The following is a 25,647-nucleotide window of genomic DNA, read 5'->3' as shown; positions in this document are numbered from 1 at the left end:
CTCAGAGGAGGCAGGGTTAAACTCACAGGTACGAGACCTTCAAAGATAAGCAGTCATGGTGTCTGTGTGTCCCATGCCAGTGGCAGGAATGTCCCCCAGGGTTGTTAGACATGAACATCCAGCCAGGCCTAGTAGGTCAGACTTATAAGTCCAGCTTCCAGGGAGGCAAAGACAGGAGCATAAGTGACTCCCTAGGTTGAAAGCCAGACTGGGCAACTTGATGAGACCCTGTCTCAAAATAAAAAGTTAAAAACAGACTGAGGATATAGCTCAGTAGGAGAGCATTTTTGACTAGTGTATATAAAATCTCTCTCTCTCTCTCCCTCTCCCTCTCTCTCCCCCCTCTCCTCTCTCTCTCTCTCTCTCTCTCTCTCTCTCTCTCTCTCTCTCTTCTCTCTCTCTCCCCCTCTCTCCCCCCTCTCCTCTCTCTCTCTCTTCTCTCTCTCTCTCTCTCTCTCTCTCTCCCTTTCTCCCTCCCTCCCTCCCTCCCTCCCCCCCCTCCCTCCTTCCCCCTCTGTCCTAGACATATGGCATCTGGATGTAGGACCCAGCTTGTCTCTTTTCTGTCTCAAGAGAACACTCCACATGTCCCAGTTTGAAGACACAGCTCTGGGTGGGCATAGTCTTCTGCTAGGACACTGACGTCCATCCAGAGTCATGGATGTTTTCAGTTAGAGAAAGATGCCTGGAATTTTAGTGAGAGTCCTGGCTTCCCCTGTAGGAGCAGACAGGAGGAGGACTGGGGCCACAGGGGCAGTACCCGGTCCTAATGGAGGCATTTGCAGCCATCCTGGAGGGGTTACAGTGGGGGTGCAGCAAGTGGGTAGGCTCTTACTGAGTCCAAGGAAGGGTTAAAGCTTGCTGTGAGGAGAGATGGTCAAGGAGTACTGGGGCATGGTGGGGGATACAGGGAGGAGGCTGCTGGTTTGTAGGAATAATCTGTGGTTCCAACCAGACCTGGTAGATTTGGGGGAAAGCACTTTTTTTTGTTTTTGGTTTTTTGTTTTTTTTTGGGGGGGTTGGTTTTTTGTTTGTTTGTTTGTTTGTTTGTTTGTTTCAGAGCTGGGGACCGAACCCAGGGCCTTTCACTTGTTAGGCAAGCGCTCTAACGCTGAGCTAAATCCCCAACCCCCGGGGGAAAGCATTTTTATTGCAAATGTAATACCTCAAATGCTCATAAAGTTATTTAACCCTCTACAGTTCTGTAAGCCAGAAGCCTGCACAGATCTCCCTGCTAAAGTGACATGGGTGAATCAGGGCTCTCCTCCTGAAGGCTCTTGGGAATAATACTTCCTTGCCTTTACCTGGTTGTTGAGGTGTCTTCCTCCATTTCATCATCAGACAAAGCCTTCTGTCTTGGCTTCTCTTCCGGTTTCCCTTCTGCTTTACTCTGAGATACCTGCATGATCCAAGTTGCATCCCTGTTTTCAGGTCAACTGGTAGCAACCTTAATTAGCTTCATCTGCAGCTGGAACCCCCTTCTGCCATGTGACCAGATATACCTGTGGGTTCCTGCATCAATCTTGGACCTATTTGGGGAGCCATTATTCTGCCTAGCACAGGGGTCTAGTGAAATCAGGAAGGAGGTAGAGGTTGCACCCACCTGCAGTGTGGGCTGAGGGGAGGTTTGCTATGGGCACATGGTGAGGACACAGAGGTGTGAGACTAAGGCATCACCAAGGATGTGAGGTAATAAGGAACAAGGTTCAAGGACTGGGCTGATGCTATCATTAACAAATGACAGGAAAATAGTGGTCAGGGCAAGGGAGCAAGCAGGGAGTTGGATGCTGCTGACACGATGGTTGATTATGAGCCCCATTTTCATCTGAGGCTCTCTGCCATCTGGGGATGACACCCCATCACCAGCTGGAGCCCTTCCCAATGTCCCTGTGACCTCCAGCCCTGCCTCCCATGCCTTCCAGTCCTGGCCGTCCTGTTGCCAAGTTGGTCTGGCCTGAGAACTCTGACTCTCAGTAGATGTCATGACTACTGATCAGACCTGTCCAGGAGGCTAGGCTTCCCAGCTGAGACAGCCTAGGCACCTCAGAGGAAATCCCTGACTGAAGAGGAGTGTGGCAGCATGTCCATTCTGTGATTTGAAGATCTCCAGCAGTCTGTTTCCTAGATCTGAAACTCCTCCATCTAAGATCCTATGACTTGAGTCCATGGTGAGATCCTGGAAGTGTTTGAGGCATAAGAACCTCCCAGGTGACTTGAGGTCTTGTTAGGACATGAGGTGTACTCTAGTCAACAGTTTAAACCTTGGAGATAAAATGAAAGTGCTGCGATCAAGACAACAGAAGGGCAAAGCTACAGATACCCTGAAGAGAGAGGCCCCTCCCATGAAGAGGGGGAAGGGCAATTTCCCCAGCATCTGGAGTCTGACAGGTCCCAGAGAAACAAAAACTCTGGGTAGACACTGCTGTAGCCTAGAATGCACACACTCGTTCCACAGGTGTTCTGGTCAGGTATGAACTCAAGAGAGGGGAAGGTATTATACTAACACTGAGTACTCAACTCACAGGTGCCCCTACACACACACGCACGCACACACGCACGCACACGCACGCACACACACATACACGCACATACACACACACGCACGCACATGCACACAAACACACGCACACACACATACATGCACATACACACGCGCACACACACACACACACAGAGAGAGAGAGAGAGAGAGAGAGAGAGAGAGAGAGAGAGAGAGAGAGAGAGCGCACAGGCTGAGCTGGGTATACCTGCGTTAGCTTGCTTTGTGACTGTGCCTTTAACCTCAGGGATCACTTTGATGGTCTTTGAAATGAAAATCATAGCAGATTTTTCCCCTGTGTGGTTCATTGGGGTGGCACATAATTAAAAAAGTTTGAAAGAGTAGCGATGGGAACTCAGCCAGGATCCCCATAGCTTGGGTGCAAGGTTGACAGATCCTTACTCCCAGCCCTTTGTCTGCCTTATGCCCTTCCGTCACAGGATACCAGGGTCTGTATTGAAAAGGACACTACCTTCCTGTCCACACCCACCTGTGGGCTCGTCACTAAGGGTGCTCAGTGTGCTCAGAACTACCTGACAAACAGCTAGTGTTCCATAGATTAGTCTAGTATCTGTTAGACTATCTAGTCTAGTCTGTATCACAGTCCCACAGACTGGGGAAGTTATAAAGACAAAAGGTTGACTTTACCTTCTGTTCCGAAGCTTTCCAAGGTGAGCTCTGTCTGGTGATAGGTTCTTACTGGAAGCATCCCCTGGGCAGCCCAAGGCATTGCATGGGGAGAGATAGGGAACTTAAATGAGTTTCTCTTATGGTCTCTTACAAATCCACCAAGATGAGCTGGAGAGATGGCTCAGCGGTTAAGAGCACTGACTATTCTTCCAGAGGTCCTGAGTTCAATTCCCAGCAACCATGTAGTGGCTCATAATTATCTGTAATGGGATCTCATCTGGTGTGTCTGGAGACAGCAACAGTGTATTCATATATATAAAATAAATAAATAATTTCAAAAACCCTGAAGCTACCAAGATTCCATTATGGGGGTTCCATCCTGAGCCCATTATCCCAGTACTATCCAAAAATTCCCCTCAGTATAGTATCATAGTTGAATTCAGTTCCTACATTCTTACCATGGGCATTAAATCTCACCATATGAAGCCTTAAAGGGATCAATGTAGTTTTCACAGGATCCTGGTTAGTTCCCAAAAGGACAGAAACAAGCAAAAGCAAGCCTGACTCTGTGTCTCTGCTTTCCAACATGTTATATACACCCAGAGGAGCCCTCACCCAGAATTCTCCTGTTCAGATCCTTCAGATACCAATTATGAACCAAACAGACCTCTTCATCAAATACCCAGGCTTGAGTACTTTAAAGATTTAATTTTTTTCATGTGTATGGCTGTTATGGTGGTTTGAATAAGAACCTAGAGGTTCATATGTTTATTTTATTTTATTTATTTATTATATATGAATACACTGTAGCTGTCAGACATAGCAGAAGAGGGCATCAGATCTCATTACAGATGGTTGTGAGGCACCATGTGGTTGCTGGGATTTGAACTCAGGACCTGTGGAAGAGCAGTCAGTGCTCTTAATCCTTGAGCCATCTCTCCAGCCCCATATGTTTACTTGGTTGGTAGAACTGCTCGGGAAGGATCAGGAGGTGTGGCCTTGTTGGAGAAGGTGTGTTACTGGGGGAAGGCTTTGAGGTTTCAAGACATTTGTACTACCACCCCTTCTGTCTGCCTCCAACTTTAAGATCAAGATGTGAGCTCTTAGGTTTCTGCCACCATGCCCTTGCTCCACCATTATAGACTCTAACCTTAGATATCATAAGCCCCCCAATAAACTCTTCTGTATGTTGGCTTGGTCATGGTGTCTTTATCACAGCAATAGAAAAGTAAGTAAGAAGTGGACACTAGGAAGTGGAGGATGCTTTGGGAATTTGTACTAGGAAAGCTGTTGAATGCTGTACACAGGCCTTACTGGGCTATCTGAGTAGGAAACAGAAGACAGCGTGGTCTGTGGAGGCCCCACTCAAGAGACTTCAGAACAATATTAACAGCTGGAGTAGAGACCGTTCTTGGGGTATTTTGGTAAAGAATGTGGCTGCTTTCTGTCCCCGTCCTAAGAATCTGCCGGAGGCTAAGTTAAAAGGGACTGATTTCCCTGACAGAGGCGATTTCAGTACAGCCTAAAGATGCCTTTGCCTCTTTGCCCTGTGGTTATTAGTGATCACTGTTAGGAAGTTCTACAGTGAAAGAGAGCAAACAAGGCAGAACCAAATATAAAACATACAGTTTTTAAATGAAAACTAACCCAGGGAAATTTACCACTGGAGCCAAAGCTAGGCCTGAAAGAGATAAGATTAAAGAAAGGTTTGTTCTAAAATGGAATGGGGGAGAGTGGGGCAGTACCTTCAGGGAAAGACCCTGCCCAGCTAAGCTTCCAGCTTGTGCAAAGGAAAGACCTGAGGAATTTTCTGCTCCTAAAACAAATAAACAAAGGAAAGCTGCTGCAAATTTAGGGTACCAGGCCGTACCCCAAGTGGACAGCCATACTCAGCAATGCTGTCATGTGGTTCTAGCGACAGAGTCAAGAAGGATGTGTGAGAAGAGGGGTTGTGGAATCTTCCTCCACTGATGATGAGAACTGCAGAAACCAGCCAAGCATGTGACAGAGCAGTCCCTGCGTGGAGACCCTGAGAAGCCATTGCATGCAGCTGTGAAAGCTAAGCCCCGGCTGTAATTGGAACCACTTTCTTGCCCATTCACAGCAGTCTCTATTGGGTTTATCTTAGAGACACCCAGTTTCCCTCTGCTTCCCACACTGTGGGATGATGTAAGTCACTGGTGTGGGGACCCTATTAAGGACTTTAGTGGTCCTGTGGCATCCCAGAACAAGTGAAATTAAACTCTGCATCCAAAGGCATTGTGTGAATGAGCCCATGGGTTCTCCCTTTGGTGATCACCTGAGATGTTCTTAAATGCCACATTCACTCCTAACTATGCCATGTATTGTGGTGACTTGCGGGAGTCTGACTGTTCACTTGGCCAGCTCTGCCTGCTCCTGGCCAGACATGCTGGTGCACAGGTCACTGTGGGGTGCATGAGTGTGCTCTGCACCTTGAGGGGCCCCGATTCCACAGCACTGGGGAAGAGGAAGAACCAGCTATTGGGAGAGTTGAAGTCACAGGGATTGGAGCCAGTGGGTACAGTGGTACCTCTGGAGCTTGCTACAAAGAAATGACTTTGGGATCCTCTGCTGACTCGAAGGGAGGTTTGAGGGAGGCTATGCTCTTGTTTCTGTCTTCTCTCCTACTGTGGCAAGCTGCAGGAGGCTCCAGGGAAGCTGTAGAAGGCATCAGTGACTGTCCAAGGAAGCATGGATGGGTTCAGCTACCAAGGCTGGCCAAGAAGGTCGCTTCCCCAGGTTCTTGGTTGGTCCACTCAGTGAATCCAAGACCCACATTGCTCAAGTCCCTACAGGTGGATGGTGAATTAAGGGAGCCACATGGGGAGCAGGGCAGGACCCTGGTCTGTGCTGGTTATGTACTGATGGGGAAACCCACCTTGAATTTGAGGCTGATTTGGCTGCAATGTCTGCCACCTACTGATCCCCCACATTGATTAGGCTGACCTGGCTGGCTAGGCAGGGGTTCCCTTCCTCCCTCACAATTTTATGTGTGTCCCTCCTGCATGTTTGGGTCTCAGACCAAATGGAAGAGGAACAATCTTTAGTCAAGGGCACACACGTCGCTGTGTCGATCTCTTGAACCTCTAAACAAGCTCTCAGAAAGAAATCAAAACAAAACGGAAAATGCCTAGCCTCAAACGTCTCAGACGCCATGGGACTTCAGACTTTTTTAAAACATAAAAAAAGTTTCAAGACTGGGGAAACTGGGCACGTATTTGGCTTGAAAACCCGAGGGCCTGAATTCAGGCCTCTAATCCACAAAGTTCAGCCTTGTAGCAAGAGTTGCAGTACTGAGGCAGAAAGAGGGAGATGCTTAAGAGTTGCTGGGGCCTTCTGGGCACAGGTAGAGGATTCCCGATGTCCCAGTGTTCTGCTGGAGCTGTAGATTTTGGGGACACCCTGGAGTTTAAGTGATATTGGAAAGCCATATAGCTATCTGCCTGCTCTGTTGCCCTTCTGAGGAATCCTAACCAATGTTCTTCCTCCCTCTTCTGGCCCATTTTGTTGCTAGGGGCTGCTTCATTCTTGACACCATCTCTTGTTGGGACCAAACCTTTAGGGGGGACCGGCACTGAGAGCACAGCAGTGCCCTCCGGTTTATCCTATCTCCAAATCTGACAGAGCACTAGGCCTTGGGTGGGGACACCCAATCGGCAGCACAGAAAACAGAAATAGGATGTATGCTAACATAGCCAAGCCAAGGAGTAAAACAAGGATGGGGGTAGACAGCAGTGTGGTTGTCCTCTCTGAGAAGGTGACTGGCGCGTGAGCAGAGGCATAGCGGGGACATGATGCCTGGTAGGTTTGGGGGCACATGGGACAGCAGAACTGAGTGGAGCAAGGGGAGAGAAGCCAGAGGTGAAGCCTGAGCCAAGGGTGGGACACTGTCTGATCACTTTGGGGTTAGTAGACATGGGGCAGGTTAAGGGACAAGCGTGTTTGCAGAAGCTTCCCTTAGCATCCTGGGAAGAAGAGACGCCTGGGCAAGGGCACAAGTGACTTAGGAAGAAAGTGGGCCCTGAAAAGGAGGGGAGGAGCCAACCAGGGATGGGGAGTGGGGTTGTGGGTGTGCCTGCGCGAGCGTGCACAATCTGCAGAACAGTTTGTGGGAGTCGGTTTTCTTTGGATTACGTGGGTCCTGGCCTCAGCCCCACTAGTGCTGCTCTCAGGATCCACTGTCATCCTCGATGCTAACTCTGTCACTTCCCTTTCCTCCTGGGTCGTTGGTCATCTTGGCCGTGATGCTACAAGGAAGAGACTTAGCTTTGCTCTCTGCATAGGGGGATCGTTTCCAACACCCCCTACTAAACACACTGTGGGATCCACCTTTACACTTCTGTCTCCAAGAGCTCCCTGAGTGGCTGGTGAGAGGGTTCCTCCTGGTTCCAGCTGCACAACACTCTCTCCGGTAGCTGTGCAGTAGACCAATAGGATACATTTCTAACGGGGAAAATGCCTTACTCAGACTAAGTTTATCAAGGTTCTAGAAAAATCCAACTGGACTTCAGCGTGTGTGTGTGTGTGTGTGTGTGTGTGTGTGTGTGTGTGTGTGTGTGTGTGTGTGTCTGTGTCTGTGTCTGTGTCTGTGTCTGTGTCTGTGTCTGTGTCTGTGTCTGTGTCTGTGTGTCTGTGTAGGTATACATGGGGACCAGAGGTCAAGGGCCAGCTACCTTATCTTTAAGATGGGGTCTCTTACCAGCCAAGTAGGCTAGACTAGCTGGACAGGGAGCCCCAGGAATCCCAGTCTGACCTCCCAGCACTGGGATTACAAACATGAGCCGCCTGACTTGGCTTTTTATGTGGATGCTCTGGATTCTGCAATCCCTATACCAACTCAGCCGTCTCCCCTAGCCCCATCCTGGACTTTTGACTAAGCTTGCATTGACTTTAAGGAGAAATGGTGTGTTTGTAATGGTATCCAACTTTATTTTATTGTTTTAAAAGATGTATTTATTTCATATATGTGGGTACGCTGTCACTGTCTTCAGACACACCAGAAGAGGGCATCAAATGCCTGTTACAGATGATTGTGAGCCACCATGTGGTTGCTGGGAATTGAACTCAGGACCTCTGGAAGAGCAGTCAGTGCTCTTAACTGCTGAACCATCTCTCCAGCCCGGTATCCAATTTTATAATATGTTATTGTCACGTGGCCCTGTGTAGCATAGAGGTTTAACTGTCTACGTAGAGGTCCTTTGAGTTTCCTGGCTACTTCAATACCTTTTAGTTTCCTCCTCCTGCAAGTGTTACCTGTTATTTTTAGTGCATTTTCTAGGTGGCTATTACTGGTGCACAGAGCTGCCATTGATTTTCCATGAATTCATCTCCTCTTCCCCCTTCCCCTCCCCCTCCCCCTCCTCCACCTCATCCTCCTCAGTGCTTCTTTTGACCCAGGCTGACACACTTCAGGTTGCCCTTGACTTGCTGTGTAGCCAGGGGTGACTTTGAACTCCCATCCTCCCATCCCTATCCCAAGTGCTAGATAACACGTGTGCAACACCACAGTTGGTTATCAGTAACTTTCATACAATTTTCCCTTCTCACCATCTTCCTGATCCTAATCACCGTATGTTTAAAAAAAAAAAAAAGAAAGAAAACAAACAGCAGCAAAACAAAACCACAGCTGGGCGCAGATGGCTGACAAACTCTTGGGTCAAGATTTTGTGTCTAGTTTCCACAGTGAAATGTCATCTGTCTTCCCTCATAACATTCATTGCTGTTATGAGACTCTCAGACCAAAATTACTGTGTGACGATTGCTGGTGATTCTCTGAGTGCCAGGGTCAGGGAAACGATACTGTCCCCTGATGTTTCTCTAGACACTGAGTAGCCTAGGCTAGCCACGGACTGACTACTCTGCCTCCCCCATTAGCCTTCACAACACTTCCACGTCTGCCTCCACGGTATTGCACACGCCAACCACCACGACTGTCCGTTGTCACTAAATTATTAATTTTCAATCCCCCCTTCCCTCCTTTTAACAACCACCTGTGACTTTTAGCCCCAGGCCCTTTCTGTTTTCTGTGGGCCCTAGCACACACATGGCACATGTGTGTACAGACACATGGCAGAGTTCAGGGAAGGACTTGGTGTTAGGCTTTGTCCGAGTACATCTGTGTTTACTTTCCCTTAGGTCTAGAACAAATTGTCTTAAACTGAGGCCTGCAGCCCCTTTATGGAGGTCATGTTACTGAACGCGGGCTGAGAAAAGGCTGTCTCTGTATAATGTTTTGAGACGGCTCTGTGTTGCCATGTATGAGTGGATCCTTGTTTATTTTTTTAAGATTTATTCATTTGTTTTATGTAAGTACACTGTCTTCAGACACACCAGAAGAGGGCATCGGATCCCATTACAGATGGTTGTGAGCCACCATGTGGTTGCCGGGAATTGAACTCAGGACCTCTGGAAGAGCAGTCAGTGCTCTTACACTGAACAACCTCTCCAGCCACCACCCCCCTCCCCTAATTGTTCTTACTAGAGAATGTTGTTCCTTGTCACGCTTCCGTGCTTCGATTGACCTTTCAGTGTTGTCCCTGGAACACACTAATAAGAATCAGGCTTCTCTGAGTATCCTTGCACCAGTCTTCCTGTGGGCTTCATGTATCTCGTTTATCCCATGTGATTGTTGTCACAAGTTTGATAAATGTTTCCTAAGAAACCACCAAGCGGTGGTCCATTGTGTACACCACCTTCCTTCTCAGAGGAACAGGAGATCCACACCCTCACCAACAGACATGGGCACCCATTACATGGGCGTGGCAGATAATTGGAGGGCTTGCAATTTACATGGGCTCATTTGCATTTCTTTGGTGGATGGCTTGACGCTGAGGGCCGCCCTTCTTGTCCTGAACACTTACAGATCTTCTCTTGGACAAGACAGAGCTGTCAGGTACATTATTGTTGGTTTACCGAAGTTCATTACGTGTAGAGATGAACCCTCGTATGCACTAGGACTTCCCACTGGACTTCGTAATGGTTTTATTGGCCTTTCTCTGGTTGTTGTTTTTCTATTATTTGCTGTATTATTACTTGTTACTATTTGTTGTTTCTTGAGCTCCAATCTTATTTTTCTCTTATCGTTGTGTCTTTGTTGTTTTTATTTTTGTTTTGTTTGCTGCTTTTTGTGATGGGGGGATTGTTTTTTGTTTTGTTTTGTTTTGTTTTTTTTGAGACAGAGTCTGGAACTGTAGCCTACTCTAGTTTTGTACTGGGGGATATCCCCCTGCCTCAGGCTCCTGAGTGTTGGATTTACAGGATATGAGTCACCATGCCTGGCTCAACTCAAATGCCACTACCTATTTATTTTATTGCCTTCCTCTACCTTGAATTTATCATTTATTTTGCTACTCTCTCTCCTCTCTCTCTCTCTCTCTCTCTCTCTCTCTCTCTCTCTCTCTCTCTCTCTCTCTGTTCTTGTATGTATGCCATGGTGCTTGTATAGAGGTCAGTTTGAAGGAGTCGGTTTTCATCCTCCACCCTGTTTTCGGGCAGAGTTTCTCTTGTTTTTCTGATGCTCTGTGGACTTCAGGATAGCTAGCATCATAGCTTCCAGGCAATTCTGTCCCACCTCCCACCTCACCATACAAGTAGTAAAATTACAGAAGAGTGTTATACCACACCAGACTTTATTTGTGGGTTCCTGGGAGCCAAGCTTAAGTCCTCAGGTTCACATTGCAAAGCCTCTTTACCCATGGACCTGCTGCACTGGGGGAATGCATGGGTTTTGTTTGTTTGTTTGTTTGTTTTTTGTTTATCTTTTTGCCTTGAGGTTGAACTCAGGTCCCCATGCCCTCATGGCAGGTACTTTACCAACTAAGACTTTCTTTTCTCTTTCTTTTTTTCTCTTTTTCTTTTTTTCTTTTTTTTTCGGAGCTGGGGACCGAACCCAGGGCCTTGCGCTTGCTAGGCAAGTGCTCTACCACTGAGCTAAATCCCCAACCCCTAAGACTTTCTTTAGGTGATAAAAAGCTTAGATCTAGAAGCTTGAATCATTGATTTTCCTCTCCTCCTCCTCCTCTTCCTCCTCCTCCTCCTCTTTCTCCTCCTCTTCCTCTTCTTCTTCCTCCTTCCTCCTCTTCCTTCTCCTTCCTCCTCCTCTTTCCTCTTCTTCCTCCTCCTCTTCCTCTTTCTCTTCCTCCTCTTCCTCCTCCTCATTCTTTTGAGATAGAGTTTTACTCGAACCCCAGATGGCCTGGAACTCATAGCAGTCCTCCTGCCTCAGTCCACAGAATGCTGGGATTACAGGCATGGACCACTGTGCCTGGGTACCTGTCTTCTTTTCTGGTAGAAAGATCTAAAGGACATGGCATTCTCTCTGGGCATCCTGTGTCTTCACTATTTCGTAGTCCAGACTTTACCTTGCAGTTCTTCTCTGGCCTGTGGGCTTCTCTGGCCTGTGGGTTTCTCTGGCCTGTGGGCTTAGTCTAAGTATATTGTTTCATTTCCAAACACTGAAGATTTTTCTAAGCATTTCTTACTTGAATTTTAACTTATTACCACTGTGGGCAGATCCGTTTTATGTACCAGCATTTGGTATATCCTGGCAACCACAGGATAGGCTTTTGAAAAGAACGTGTGTTCTACAATCTCTATATAGTATTCTATAAATATTAATTAGATCAAATTGGTTGATAGTGGCTTCTGAATCTTTTATATCTACTTGTACCATTTGCTGAAAAAGAATGTCCATGTCTTCAACTACGGCCGGGCTGTTCCTTCCTGCAGTTGTTTTTATTTTCGTATTTACTTTGCTTTAGGTATTTGGCAGTTATTTTTAAGTGATGCAGTGTGTTTTCGCATTGTTTTGTCTTCTGGATGAAGTAATCGTCTCATCATGAAATTTCTGACTATCTCATTCTTCCTCTGCCCTTTCATTCTGGCCCAGCCTGTGCCTTTGCACTCAGGCTTTTTTTCTGGCAGCATTTTGTCATCATCGTTTGGTTGGCTTGGTTTGATTTTTTTTTTTTAATCACCCAGTCTGAAAAGTCTGCCTCTTAATCAAGACAAAACTGTTCCTTCTGGTATTTGTACTGCTTCATGTAGGTCACACTGAAGGCTTCTCCTCGGCTGTGTCTTCCACACATCTGTCTGTCCATCCTGCTATGACAGACGAAGATGTCTTCCGCTCCGCATCTGATAGCAAACAGGGACTTCACTGCTGCTCTGAGCATCCTGGCACGGGTGGCCCCATCTAGGGACAAATCCTTATGGGACAGCAACCAGAAGAGCATTACTGGCTCTCACGTGGCTGGCCAATGGCTTCACTTAGATAGTCAGGTGTAACAGTGTCCAGGGCTTGGACAGAGATTAGTGGTAGAGCACCCCTCTTTCCCGTATAAGATACTGCATTCAAATTCAGTACCACACACATTTTTAAAGCCCAGTCCGTCCGTATGAAGCTGGGAATCGCCAGAGAAAAGGAGAAAGGCTTGGAGAGAACTAGAAGGAGCTTGAAGGGCTGAAAACCAGGGCCCACCACCCACATGGGAGAGTTCACCTTCACTATGGACAAGGGCACATCACGGAGTGTGGGGGGGTGCACACAGGTCTGGGAATATTTCAGGGAATTTCCCTCTGGGTGCATTTTCTAAATGAAGCAGGAATTCAGTGCCAGGAACATGAGAAGGAAGAGATAATGTCCCCGCCGAGGAACCAGAGTATGTAGTTAGCTGGGGTAACATCAGGTGCTTCTGACACCAAGCAGAGCCATATGTGAAGCTGCCCCGGGGCCCGGCAGGCCCAGCTGTGCAATCTATAACCTACTTTGTCAGTAGAAACATAACTGTAATACAAAGGCTCACCCGGGTCAGAGGAAAGCCCAGCCTTTTGAGAACATGTCACCCACAAGGGGCAGGCACTGCAGGTCTCTTGACTACAGCTTTAGCTTCCTAATGTGAACATGAAACATTCCCAAGAAAGTGTGTGTGTGTGTGTGTGTGTGTGTGTGTGTGTGTGTGTGTGCCTCTCTCTCTCTCTCTCTCTGTCTCTGTCTCTCTTTCTCTGTGTGTGTGTGTGCCTCTCTCTCTCGTCTGTCTTTCTCTCTCTCTCTGTGTGTGTGCCTCTTTCTCTCTCTCCCTCTCTCTCTCTGTGTGCGCCTCTCTCTCTTTCTGTCTGTCTCTCTCTCGTCTGTCTCTCTCTCTCTTTCTGTGTGTGTGTGTGTGCCTCTCTCTCTCTCTGTCTCTCTCTGTGTGTGTGTGTGTGCCTCTCTCTCTGTCTCTCTCTCTGTCTCTCTCTGTCTCTCTCTGTGTGTCTGTCTGTCTCTCTCTCTGTCTCTCTCTCTTTCTATCTCTCTGTGTGCGCCTCTCTCTGTCTCTGTCTGTCTGTCTGTCTCTCTCTCTGTCTCTCTCTCTGTGTGTCTCTGTGTGTGTGTGCCTCTGTCTCTGTCTCTCTCTGTCTCTCTGTCTCTCTGTCTCTGTCTCTCTCTGTCTCTGTGTGTGTGTGAGTGTGAGTGTGTGTGTGTGTGTGTGTGTGTGTGTGTGTGTGTGTGTGTGTGTGTTGGAGCGGGTGGGGAGTCTGATAATCAGGGAAGCTCACTAGAAGTCTCTTTTCACCCCAAGGCAGCCCTGGCTCATCCTGCTGTGCTGTTTTTAACAGAAGTGGGAAGTAAGAGAAATGAGAATAGACCTTGCCCCTACCCAACTAAGCAGCAAGCTCCTCAGACTGGGATAGACCAGTGCGGTTGCCAACCCCACTCCTGGTGAGATCAAGGAGGCCTGCATGGAAGAGATAGTCTAAAAGTGGTACCATTCCAAGAGGTCTTCCTCCTGTTCCCCTCCCCACCTGGCTGAGAAGCGGATATGCTCAGGGTGACAGGAAGAGAGACTTAAAACACCCAAAAGACACCTCCTAAGGCTTCCATTCCATCCCAGCCTCTTCATCTGCTCCGTGCAATCAGAAAGCTCTACCGGGTAGTCACAGAAGCCGAGTCCCTTGGCCCTCTCTCTCTGCCTGTGTCCCGGTACTTGCCCACACCACATGTTTCTCTCCCTGCTGGGTGTGTCCTCCTCAGACAGCAGTGACAGTGAACTGGAGTTGTCCACGGTGCGCCATCAGCCAGAGGGCTTGGACCAGCTACAGGCCCAAACCAAGTTCACCAAGAAGGAGCTGCAGTCCCTGTACCGAGGCTTCAAGAACGTGAGTGTCCCTGTGTCCCTGTGTCCCCATCGGAGTCTCTAGAGAAAGCCTGGTCACCTTCCTGCCTCCTACCCAAGAGATCTAGAAATTTCTCCAGAGTACAGTAAATACCCTGGAGTGTCTTTGTGGGGCTCATATTTGAGGGGGAGCTAATTGGGGGGATGATCAGCATGGATATTGTGAAGGCTGCTCTGCTCTTCTGTCGGGGCTCAGATGCTGTACCAGTTGGGATAGCATTGGTATGAAGGAAGAAGCCTCCACAACCCTGTCTACACTACCCTCTGCCTGCCCCACAAAAAGCTTTCCTGACCCAGGGCTCAGGGTCACTGCTGTGTCTCAGGTAGTGAGTATCCCCCAAGACACTGCAGAGGGGTCAGCCCTGTGAGGAGAGGCAGGGGCCAGGAGTGGCCAAGGCCACTGAGAGATGACTTCCCTCTACAGGAATGTCCCACGGGCCTGGTCGATGAAGATACCTTCAAACTCATTTATTCCCAGTTCTTCCCCCAGGGAGGTAAGTCCAAGGCCAAGTCCCATTGACCCCAAGCCTGACTTCTGGGGAGGGTGCCCTATGACCGCTCCTACCTTCCTAGCCACCTCTTTCTTCTTGGAGGGTCTGATGTGGCCTCTGACCTACCAGAGGGAATCCCCACTGGACATGAAGCTCTAGGCTGGGCTGTGTGTGTTCGGAACGGTCTTCTAGGCAGCCCTCCCAACCCCAGTCTTGCCTTTTCTCCCCCCAGATGCCACCACCTATGCACACTTCCTCTTCAATGCCTTCGATGCTGATGGGAACGGGGCCATCCACTTTGAGGTAGGATCCTGCTGACCCATATGCCCTGTCCCTGTGGTCTCCAGAGTGTTCTCCCCCACCCCAGGACCAACTTAGAGCTGTTGAGAGAGTCAGGCTCAGTCCTGGGTCACTCAGGACACAAGTAGACTGTTGACACTTGACCAGCAAGGGTAGGGGGCCAACAGCCCAGTCTCAGCTGTTTCTTCCATTCTGGGAGTTTGTAGCTGGCCGGGGAAGCCACCAATACACCCTCAGCCAGCAGGGACCCAGCATGAATCTACATTTTTAGGAGGTCAAGGATTTAAAAAATATCTATCATGAATTTTTTGGGGGGCGGGGGCACATTGCCATAGAAAGTGTTAGAGGTCAGAGGACAACTTGCAGAAGCCAGTTCTCTTCTACCATTGTGGGTCCAGAGTACTGAACTCAGGTTGTCAGGCTTGGTGGCAAGTGCCTTTAATATATCACCAGCCTTTTGTTTTTGTTTTTGTTTTTTTTTTTTTTTTTTTTGAGACCAGGTCTCTCTATAATCTAGACTGACCTCAAACTCCTGTCCTAGCCTCCACAGTGCTAGGATTACAGCCATGAGCTATCATGCCTGGCTGTCAAATGGAAGAAGGTTTAGCAGTGGGGGTTCACACGTTTGGTCTATAACTTTATTACTACACCCCAAAAAAACATGTTGAGTGGGCATGAAGTCCCCAGGTTGCCATCCCAGCAAGACGACCATGAGTGAAGGCCAGTGTTGCTCGGGGTGAGGAAGGAGAAGCCAATACCTCCACTTACTCCTCACAGCCTGGGCTCCCCATGAGCAGTGGTATCATGGGTTCCTCCCTGGCCTGGCCACATGCAGTCATTTGAGACAGGCCTCATCTGTGGAGCCTGGGCCCCTAAAAATAGCTGCAGGAGAGAAGCTGAAACCTCTTCAGAGAGGGACCTCGCTGAGAGCTAGCCTAATCGATAAGTGCCCCAGCTTGGCTTCCAAGGCCAAGGGCGGCCAGTGGGAAAGCGGTCTAGCAAGCACACAGCTCAGAAATGCCATGGACCGCCAGGCTGGGGTAATAATAACTCGTCAATAATGCCGCTAGGTTATTTTTACACAGCCACACTGATACACTGGATGGGCCCGGGAGCCTGGGCCTGGCTCTGTGACTGCAGCCCCCGCCCCAACCAGAAGGGTCATCGCCTCTGTATACACATGGCATTGCTGCTACCTTATTTTCATTAACACCTCGAACACCAAAGTCATTGCACACAGAAAAGACAATAAGAACAGGGAGCTAGTGGGGAACTGTGTGGGCTCCTAGACTTCCCCTAGGACCAGTTCCTGGGGTTCCCCCTTGAGACCACAGAGAGTTCTTGAGGAAGCATGGAAAGGAATCTGATGAGAGGTATCCAGCCATGACCACAGGGGAGAGCTTTACTTAGTCATCAATGAGACCTTCAGTCAGCTTCCAAGGACCCCTTTGTGCGTCCGTGGACCAGGAAGGTCATGGTGCCTACCACCTTCTCAGGTCACCCAGCGTGGCAAACCCCCCTACTACTTCCCAGTTCAGTCTCCTGAGGAACTTCCTGGCTGTGGTGTTCTCCTCTAGGAAGTTTGCTGCAGAAAGAGAGGGGCACAACTCAGCATCATGCCCAGAACCTTACAGAAAAAAAAGTTACAATGTCCCATCCCTTGACAAAATGAGAATGGCAACATTAAAACTGGTGAAGCCCAGTAGAGCCCAGTAGTCGCAGGTCCCTCCTGCCTCCCACCTGCTGTGGACAGTGCTAAGCATGGATGAGCCTCACAGTCCGTGACACAGAGGACCTTTCTAATTCAGCCAGTTCAACCTGCCGGAGAGGCACATTGCTTTCCAAACACTTCAGCAACTGTCGATGCCTCCCAGGTACCCAGCTTACAAACAGCTTCCGACTTGCTGCTCATTGGAACAGTGAAGCCATCGCATGTCTAGAGGGCGTGGCCACTTCCTTGTACTGTACACCAACCCTAACCCTATAGCGGCTTCTGTGACACTGACCGAGTTGGCCTCCCTATCATGGTGTGAGCACTACCACCACAGGTTGGCCTACAGCCCATCAGTCACCCTTGGCTCTTAGCGGCTTTACTGAGTTCACCTTTGGGATTTTGCCTTTGTGAAGCCTGGGTGCCTGGAGTTAAGACTCGTGATGGTCACACGTGAAATTGTGCTGCTTTCCTTGACAAATGAGGTCCTCTGAGGACCTTGCAGGGACAGTCAGTCCTCTGTTAACAGCGGGCAGTGCTGTCAAATCCTCCCGTGACGCTAGGAGTGTGCTACCGCCCTCTTGTGGTCTACTTGAGAAAGAGTATGCCCAAGGTAGACCCTGCACCCCTCAGCTTCCCACGGAAAGCCTGTGGAGTGGGCAGGGCAGAGGTGGATTGTCAGGCCTTCAGGGGTGACTTTGAATCGTCCCTGCTTGGGCGAACCACACCCACACTTTGGTGATCACTCCTCGAGATTAAGAGTGTAAAAAATGTCACTTTGCTTTTCCTTTGAAATGTTTTCATGACTTCCAAAACCAGCAGACAGATGGATGGATGGATGGATGGATGGATGGATGGATGGATGGATGGATGGATGGATGGATGGATGGATGGATGGACAGATGGGCAGATGGACGGGGCAGACTTTGGGAAGATTTGGTGAATCCCTACACCAAAGTTTTAGGCTCCGAATCTCCCTTGGACATGTTTCCATGACTCTTCCAGTCCATCCTGTTTAGATGTGATGTCTTGAGCCTCCCCGAGCACACACCTTTCCCACCCCCTCTCGCCAAGTGACTACAGGATTGTAATGTGACTCAGAGAGTGATCCCCAGCTCCATCCAGCCCTCTTGGACCTGCTTTCCACTCCATCCCCACCCCCTGCCAAGTCCCCTAGACTGGGGAATCCCCTTGGCTTCCTCTTCATGATTTGCTCTCTTTCAAGGGTGCACAGTGCAGCAGCTCCTTGGAAAGAATGTGTGGGGAGGGAGGGGCTGTTGAGCCTCTGGGTATCTGTGTTACAACCCCTTCTGTGTGTTACATGGACTAGAACTTCCAGGGAGGTCGTTTTTTCAGACCTCATCCCTCCAGGGCTGCTCGTCAACAGATGATTCTGATCAGGAGTGTGGGGACCTTATTGACAAGGAAGGATGATTGATGGATGGATGATTGATATTGATTGGTTTTCCCAGGTGACTTTGTGTTTTATCTCTGGAAACACTCTCTTGGCAGCCAACTTTACTAAGCTTCCCCAGGACCTGTGCCCGTGGAGCTGATCTCACTGAGTCCCAGGGTGGGGGCAGGGCCTGGGAAATCTTTCTCTATTTCTCTGACTCACTTTGCTGCATTTTCTCTGGTTGTGCCTGGAGTTTCTGTCCTGGCAGCAGCACTATCCCTTGGGAGTACTCTCTCTCCCTCCTTCCCTCCCTTCCTTACCACCACCCGCCCCCCTCTGATTCCTCGCTCCTCCAAACCCTTTTTGTGGTGATTGTTGTTGTTGTGGTTGTTTTTGATTCCTAACAACCGGTTCTTTCTGGTCTTGGATTATTTCTCTCTCTTTAAAGAGTGTCCTATTTTTATTGTAAGACATGCCAGGTTCTAACCTCTGGGGTCTCCTTGTTTTTGTTATGTTTCTTACTCTTCTGGACTGTTCTGTTCCTTCCAAATTGCTTTTCTGTTTCCTGTGGTCCCTCCGTCTCGTGGTATAGGTCTTCTGGGAGTGGGGACTGAGTCCTTTGAGGGTCTATTCTGTCCCTCTGCAGCCTCTGTCTGCACTTCACAGGACATCCCCTTCCTCTCAGAATAGCCAAAGAGGATCCTCGAGCAGGGTGGGGCAGGGGAGGGAGAGGGGTGGGCAGGGGAGGGGGAGGAGTTGGGAGGGCTTACCCCTCACACCTTCCAGAAGGTGGGGGATGCTCCTTTTCCTCCAGGTGTTTAACTAACAGCTGGAATGCATACACAGCAACAGGACCTTTCACATGAAGATGCTTAGTAAGCGGAAACAGAACACCCCTGTATATTAAAAGGGCACCCCAGACAGCAGAAATGTACAAAATGAGCACGAGACATCAAACTGACAGTTGAGTCTCTTCTCTTGACTCAGAATTGACTGCCATACATATGCACACGTGTGTGCACACAAACCCACGTGCTGACCACTTAAATAGACACATTGACCACTCGACCGTGGAGGAGGACCTCATTTGAAGGGGTGTGAATTTCAGTGGGAGTCACATGGTGGGTTGGAAAGAGGACCCCAGCTGTGGCTGCTACTCCTCACCCTCCCTCTCCTCTGCAGGACTTTGTGGTTGGGCTCTCCATCCTGCTTCGAGGGACCGTCCATGAGAAGCTCAAGTGGGCCTTCAATCTCTACGACATCAACAAGGACGGTTACATCACCAAAGAGGTACTGGGTTGGCAGGCCTGTCTGCCCCTCCTCTCTCTCCTGAAGCCACAACCCTGCCTTGCAGCCTCACCACACAGTCTCACAAGTGGTTGGTTTGGCTCAGACATTTTTATCTGAAACAGTCGTCGTTTTTTGAAACTTCTTGTTTCAGGTACATAAATCTATTTCCAGTTTCTCTTGGGAGCCCTTGGATAGGCTCCAGCTCTCTCTCTAGGCCCCTCAGACTCACTCACCACTGCCCTGGAGGTAGCTTTGGCCCTTGGAGGTAACACTCAAAGGCCCCAAGGCATCCCTGCAGTGGACGCAGACTCATGCTACTCTCTGTTCCCCAGGAGATGCTGGCCATCATGAAGTCCATCTACGACATGATGGGCCGCCACACCTACCCTATCCTGCGAGAGGACGCACCTCTGGAGCATGTGGAGAGGTTCTTCCAGGTATGAGAGCCCTGGCCTTGCTGAGGGGAGGGTCCAGTCTCTTACCTCTGCTGAGCCTTCAGCCAATGCCAGTGAGGAGATGAAACTAGGCTTCCCTCCCACCCTAGCTGATGGTCGAGTCCCTTGAGGAGTAACTGAAACCTGGGCCCTGTCCCAGTGAAGTTCATTTGGGAACAAAGTATCCTGGGTTCACTAGGGCTGGCACCCACCCAGGGACCAGTGTTCTAGTGCCTTCTGGGACATTATTTGGAACAAACTCCCTTCCTTCCACCCTGCCTGAGTGGTGTTGAAGTTGCCTCTATTCTAAAGAGGCTGACGGAACCAATAGTTTACACTTTATCCATGTCATTCCATCCCTCATAAACTCTGGCTTCTGTCAGAGAGAATGCTGGGAAGCTAAGCTAAGGTAAGCCAGCAGGAAGCTCACTAAGCAGGCCCCCTGAGGAGATGCCAAGGGCGAGGTTGGCTGGGAAATAAGAGGGGGCAGTTGAATTGGAGGAAGGCCTCCACGTCCACCCCAACAGTGTCTTCAGGCTGGAGTAGGGGAAGGTCCTAAGGGACAGGCTCACCTTGGGTGTGGTTTGGGTTGCAGAAAATGGACAGGAACCAGGATGGAGTAGTGACTATTGATGAATTTCTGGAGACTTGTCAGAAGGTAGGTGGCATTAGAGGGCTGGACTTGGGGCTCTCTGTAGTCTGTCTGTCTCTGTCTCCCCCCTCAATCAATCAATCAATCAATCAATCAATCAATCAATCTGTGTGTGTGTGTGCGTGTTCTCTTTCCTCTCCCCTCCCCCTCCTCACACACAGGGTTCTGTTCCTGCCAAGGCATAAGGAGGCTGTCTATCCTCAGGTCCCACTTGCTGGGACACTTTCATCTTCCCTGAGTCCACCTCCTTCGATGTCCCCTAAACTTGCCACCTCCCTCATTCGCCCAGTCCCCACCCCCAGAACTTCTCGCAGCTCTGTTCATGGACAGCAGGAGGGTGTTCATCCCAGTACCCCCCCAGACAGAATCACACTACAGGAAAGGTACCCAGAGCTTCTCTGGCACTACTGCAGGCCCCCCTCTTAGAGTCCAGGGGGACACTCCACTGCCTCCCTCTTCTGGATCACTCCTGGTCTCTGACCTGACTTGTAGGCAGGAGGACTTTGTGCATCAGTGGTGGCCGGACCCTGCAGTCCATCCCTTGTACTGACAGACTGCACCTTGCCACTTGGGCTCTGGGGCTGGCTATTCCCACCTCACCCCTCTGCTCCTCGGTGCCCATCTACCCAGTGAGACAGTCTCTGACAGGGATTTGCAGTTAGTCAGCATTGGGGAATACCACTGTCCTGCCCCCAGCTCCTGATCGACCTCTCCTTTTTTCATACAGGACGAGAACATCATGAGCTCCATGCAGCTGTTTGAGAACGTCATCTAGGACATGTAGGAGGGGACCCTGGGTGGCCATGGGTTCTCAACCCAGAGAAGCCTCAATCCTGACAGGAGAAGCCTCTATGAGAAACATTTTTCTAATATATTTGCAAAAAGTGAGCAGTTTACTTCCAAGACACAGACACAGTCACACACACACACACACACACACACACACACACACACACACACACACACACACGGTTCCTCTAACTTGGTAATTGAAGTGGCAGCCTGGAGGCACCCCCAGCTATTCCCAGGTCCTCTGGGATGGCCAGCCCAGGCTAGATGTTACGCACAAGGAGCTCAGAGCCCAAGAGGGCCAGTTAAACAAAGATAAGGTCCCTGTGTCTTTTCTACCACTTGGGGGATCAAACTACTCCCTGCCCATGGACCCATGCTCCTAGGGAGCTCCCAGAAACTTCTCAGGGGCCAGGAGGGGAGAGGTCTGGTAGGGAGAAGTGGTGTTGGAAGCTGAGTCTGCAGCCTTATGCTAATGCTTACCTGGGACCCTGGAACCCCAGCATCAGGATAGCTAGTGGGGGTGAACTTAGTGAGGGGCCACTGGGTTATGCTCTCCTTTAAGAGTAGGGAAGGATTGAGGGTTTTGGGGAAACCAAGAGAACAATTTGTCCATACCATCGGATGAAGACTGCTGGCCAATGGGAATGTGACTGGTGGAGATCTCCCAACTTCCAGCACCAGGCTGGCCTTTCCAGGGTCCCCTTTGGTCTTCTCGGGAGATCACCCGGCTCAGGGACTGATAACCAGGGAGCTAGACTGAAATGGGAGAGGTCTGGTAGGGGGCATCCCCCTCTTTCTCCCTGGCCACTTGCCACCCAGTTCCTTAACATGGCAAATCGGCCAGCCACACCTCTGCAGCTGTCCTTGAACAGGTTCATCCCAACCCAGACAAAAAGCACAAACATCCTAGCAGCTCAGGCCATGCCCACCGGGGGAGGCAGGGGGGCCCTGGGTGGGATGGGGGGTTGGGTCCATGCAGCCCTGATCCAGTGTTCGGGGAAGATGCTCAGAAATCCATCCTGTACCTCGGAGCCTTGGGATCTCACAGACCTTTCCCAGCCTAGCTCGCCAACATTCTAAAGCACAAACCTGTGGACTCTGCTTGCCTGGGCTGCACCCCGGGGATCGGTGTCTGTGTTAGCCCTAAGCTGGAGCTAGCCCTGAGGGCTGGGGACTTGTGACCAGGCAGCAGGTCAACAGAGCCTCAGGAAGAGAGAGAGCTGTTCCTGCCTCCCCAGAAGGGACAGTGACCCAGGCAGCATCTTCCTGGAGGAACAATCCCACGAAAGTACATTCCATCACCTGCAGCCCGGTCTCTGCTCAGGCTTGCTCTGAGAGTCCATGCGTGTTCCCCAGAAGGCCAGCCCCAGGTTAAGGGAGGTCCTTAGAGGAAGAACGGGGTGACAGTGCCCCTACACACAGGTGGGCCCCCCTCTCAGGGCTGCACTGACCCCATCTCCATCCTGACTGGGGCCTCCCTTGACCCTGTCAACAGACCATCAGCTCTCCCTGGCTCAGGGACCTCCCCTACCCCAGCCTGGCTCTCCCCATTGAGGTTCCTATCCTGTGAGAAGCCAAGGCCACGGGAAAAGGCTATCACTCGAAACCTACTGCGCCCCTTAGCCTCTGGCTGCACGCCCAACCTGGAGGGGTCTGTCCCCTTGGCAGGGACCCAGACGGGCCGCATGTCTGCATGGCAGAAGCGTCTCCCTTGGGTGCAGCCTGGAAGGGTGGTTCCTGTCTCGGCGCCCACCAATATTCAGTCCTATATATTTTAATAAAAGAAACTTGACAAAGGAGATGGACTCTCTTCAGCTTCATCTGAACGGTCCGTCGGCCATTCCTTCCCTGCTGTGTTAGCTATGACTCCTGCTCAGTGGCTTGTAGGTGAATGCTAACAGGTGGCTTTGAGGAAGCCATTGCCCAGAAACTCTAGTCTCCCCGTGTGACATCACTGAGGAAAAAAGGTCACACATCGCGGGCCTCGGGGACCTTCAGTAGATGTCCAGTGCTGGGCCACAAACACGTAAGGCTGTGGGACACTGTAGCTCTCTGAGGTGCCATCGGTGTTCCATCGCCACATCATTTTTCTTCACGATTCCAGAAATTCTCTTCTGGGTGTCCTTTGGCAAGGGAAGGCAGGCCGGATGGAAAGGGAGGCAGAAAAGAGATGGCGGTGTAGCTGAGGTGGTAGCATGATTACCCGGCATCCGTAAAGCCCTGCGTTTGGGTACCCACTTGTGTGGGGTGTTTGGGATTTAAAGCACCACATGTGTTTCGTCCCTGCAGAGGCAGAAGGATCAAGGTCACCCGCAGCTACACGGCCAGTTTGAGTCCAGCCTGGGCTATGTGAGACTTTGTATATGTATCTGCATGTGCAGCACAGCAGAGAGGGGGGCTCACTTCTGCCCAGGGAGTGGTTAGAGGATGGTGGGCAGGGGGCTGTTTGTGGCTGAACAGATAGATGCCTGGAGCAGCGAGGCGATGGGGGGTTGTGGTCCCTTGTCAGTGGCCCCACTGGACAGCAGATTGATGAGTGGGTAATAGAGCAAGAAGAGGACTGTGAGGCAATTCCAGAGGGTCGAGAGCCATCCTTAAGCACACAGGGCAGTCAGTAGCACCCCATGCTCCTCCATGACAGTCACTGGGTACAAAGGCTATTGAGCCAGTTGGCTGTATGACTGGGACAAGCCATACACTCTCACTGCTTCATTTTCCTCCCTCATGAAACAGGCAGACAGAGACAGACAGACAGACAGACAGACAGAGAGACAGACAGACAGAAACAGAGAGAGGCTGTACTGCAGAGGCAGACTTACATGAGCTTGCAACCTGGCCATTGGAGTCAGGCCCTTCTGTCTTCTAGAATACAGGGCTCCAAAGACTGCTTCCATGAACTGTGGCCCTCTTTGCCTCTGCCCTCTGTCACAAGCAGTGTCTTCCTGCTCCCTCAGGGTCTCCTCTATGTCTGGAGGACACACACCCCAGAGGAACTGACTGCTCTGACCACTTTCTCTGACTGTGCTAGCTCACACATGGAATCTCAGCCCCTAGGACGCTGAGGCAGTAGGATTTTAATCCATGAGTCTGAGGACAGCTTGGGCTATGCTGACTCCCAGGACAGCCTGGGCTATATAATGCCTCCCTGCTCATGGGGGATTCCTCTGCCCAATTTCTTACCAGCCTACAGATTGGCTGCTCTTTGAGTCAAGGCTGATCCAACCAGCTCTGGGCAGCACTCCCCACCCGCTGGCCAGCAGAGTGTGGGCAAGAAGGTGGTTGGTTAGGCCACAGAGGAAGACCTTCTTGTCCCTGCAAGGCCACCCCTAAAGGTAGGAAAGGATAATGTCTCCACACGATTCTAGGAGTCCCTTCACACAGTCTCGTGCCCCTAAAGGCACTTGACAAATAGGGCATAGGTCCCCTGCTTCCACTCTGGAACTATCTGACTCATGTTGAATATGATATCAGTGAACTTCAATTTCCTTAACTGAAAAAAAACCTTTGATAATTTTTGATAATTGGGGGTTGTCTGTTTTGAGACAGGGGATTAGGCTGGCCTCCCACTCAGTGGCCTCTTAACAGATGTTTTTGTCCTTCCTGTGCACTGACATTTCATATATTTCCCATCCTATAAAAGCACAACTCACACTGATAAGACATCAGATAAAAGACATTTGCGATGGCCTCCAGTTTCCTTGGTCACCTCTAAAGCGCAGGTGGGAACGGGTCTGCTAAGGCGGGGCAGTGCACATCAGTCAGACCATAGCCAGTGATCTAATATCAACATGTCCCACCCCTTGTACTACCCACCTCACCATCTGACCAAAACAGAAAGAGATTCAGAGCAAACTCTGACCACTGGGGACCTGACGTTTAGAGGACATTTCCCAGTCTACAATCTAGTTGCATTCCCCCTATTGACCACCAGGGGGAGACAGCACCATTTCTTGTTTCCTCTTCTCTGACTCAAGGTCCCAGGGGAACACATGGAGGGGAAAGTATCTGTCATTTCCTTCAAAGGCCCCAAAACATTTTCCTACTTCTGCCTCATCTTCATCGGGGTTTAAAAAAAAGAGCACCGTGCATAGAGTGTATGAAGGAGTGATTACATAAAGTACACCCGCAGTAAACCAAACTGGGTGTTGGGGATAGGGGACCCATAGCTGTGTCCTCCTATTTTATTAGCCAGGACACAGAGAACTTCTCACACACATAACCACTTGGCCTTTTGTAAT

General features: G+C 50.0%; 1 protein-coding gene across 8 annotated transcripts in view; it reads left to right on the top strand.

The window, feature by feature from the left end:
* The window catches only part of Kcnip3 (potassium voltage-gated channel interacting protein 3), a 66,488-nt gene extending 43,280 nt beyond the window's left edge, over positions 1-23,208 (top strand). For 5 of the 8 annotated variants that reach the window (XM_087654319.1, XM_087654320.1, XM_087654321.1 and 2 more), the window contains 7 exons: positions 14,202-14,326; positions 14,768-14,837; positions 15,067-15,137; positions 19,424-19,531; positions 19,864-19,968; positions 20,561-20,623; positions 21,345-23,208. In XM_087654319.1, coding sequence (XP_087510445.1) covers positions 14,202-14,326; positions 14,768-14,837; positions 15,067-15,137; positions 19,424-19,531; positions 19,864-19,968; positions 20,561-20,623; positions 21,345-21,392 — 590 coding nt within the window. In that variant the 3' untranslated portion in view covers positions 21,393-23,208. 8 annotated transcript variants of the gene reach the window in all.
* Positions 23,209-25,647: the final 2,439 nt, after the last annotated feature.

The sequence above is a fragment of the Rattus norvegicus genome, chromosome 3 (assembly GCF_021556685.1).
Source record: "Rattus norvegicus strain SHRSP/BbbUtx chromosome 3, alternate assembly SHRSP_T2T, whole genome shotgun sequence".
In the NCBI taxonomy this organism is placed as follows: domain Eukaryota; kingdom Metazoa; phylum Chordata; class Mammalia; order Rodentia; family Muridae; genus Rattus; species Rattus norvegicus.
The sequence above is the reverse complement of the archived record's forward strand: the minus strand, read 5'-3'. Positions and strand labels throughout refer to the sequence as shown.